At 42.4% G+C, this 1303-nt stretch overlaps 1 protein-coding gene across 1 annotated transcript; it reads left to right on the forward strand.

Annotated features, from left to right (window-relative positions):
- Positions 1 to 258: 258 nt before the first annotated feature.
- On the forward strand, positions 259 to 1303 carry LOC123528047 (uncharacterized). The gene has a single exon (XM_045307819.2). It carries the CDS (start codon positions 259 to 261, stop codon positions 1300 to 1302), a length of 1044 nt encoding a protein of 347 aa, XP_045163754.2. The 3' UTR covers position 1303.

Genomic DNA, 1303 nt, shown 5'->3' on the forward strand with positions numbered 1-1303 from the left:
TTAGAGCTACATAATTTCATTCCTTCATTCATATCAAGAAATGAGTTGAAGCCCTTCTTTAGTCTATGTTATATTTTTTTTACAGTCTACACGAAATATGTGGAAGGGCGGGAGTTCATCGCCGCTTTTATGTCAAATTATGAAATACCGGACGTCGTTTTACGTTTGTACGCCGTCACTTCCGAAGACAAAGCAACGTTTCAATATTCAACGTTAACAGTAAGTGCACCCCATTTATCCTACAATAAAACATATACAATGGTCAGTTATCTCGAGATAGAGATCTCATCTAACATTAATATCTCGGACGCAATATACATTACGTCAGATAGACCGGTGACAGTTTTTGCAATGAACGTAAACCAGTACTCAACGGGTGGTATGCTTGTTTTACCCAAACAATCTCTTGCGAGCAATTACCTTGTTGCGACAACCCCGTACGACGATGACCTTTCCGGTTTGCTGATAATTCCTACAGAAAGTGGAACGGAAGTGACGCTTTATTTTCCGGATAAAACAAGTCAGTCTGTAAAATTAGACTACGGGAAAACCTACCAGCTTGAAAGAAGTGGGTTGTCTGGTACGTACATAGAGGCAGACAAACCCATTGCCGTGTTTGCGGGCGAAAAGTGTGCAAACTTACCCGATCCGGGAAACTATTCTTGTGATCACATTATTGAACAGATGCCGCCAATTGAAGCGCTTGACACGGTGTATGTTACCGCCCGTACCGAACCCCGTTCCAACTTCGGACTTCTCATTGTTGCCGCTAATGACAGTACATATGTAACTATAAATGAAATCCACTCTATGTCTCTGTATTCATTCCAAATGAATCGACATGACACCATATACAAAACATTCGGGAATGACATACCGTACGTCAGTGTGACGGCAGATAAACCCGTATTTGTCACTCAGTATGGCGTCAGCACTACCGTCGACAATCTGGGGCAAGGTGACGCGTCAATGTTCGTTGTTCCCGGAGTTAAACATTTTCTGAATAACTACAGGTTTGTAGTACCAGACGGATATGACACAAATAAAGTTATGATAGTTTACAACATAACAGATGGTAACGATCCGAGGACCGGACTAAATCACAACAGAGTAACGGAATATATAGCGGAAATGACGTCAGTACAGGTATGGCAGGACATCTTTGGCGTCTGCTACTTAGAAGTGGAGGCCGGTGTACATCAGTTAGAGAATTCTGAAGCTATGTTTGGTGCCGTTTTGTATGGACAAGCGAGAAATAAGGAGTACGCTTGGAACCTCGGCATGTACATGTGGACAGTATAAG

The sequence above is a fragment of the Mercenaria mercenaria genome, chromosome 15, assembly GCF_021730395.1.
Source record: "Mercenaria mercenaria strain notata chromosome 15, MADL_Memer_1, whole genome shotgun sequence".
NCBI lineage: Eukaryota > Metazoa > Mollusca > Bivalvia > Venerida > Veneridae > Mercenaria > Mercenaria mercenaria.

Bases quoted from the DNA above. Each gene is read 5' to 3' on its own strand.
- LOC123528047 (XM_045307819.2), top strand. From the start codon at position 259: ATGGTCAGTTATCTCGAGATAGAGATCTCATCTAACATTAATATCTCG.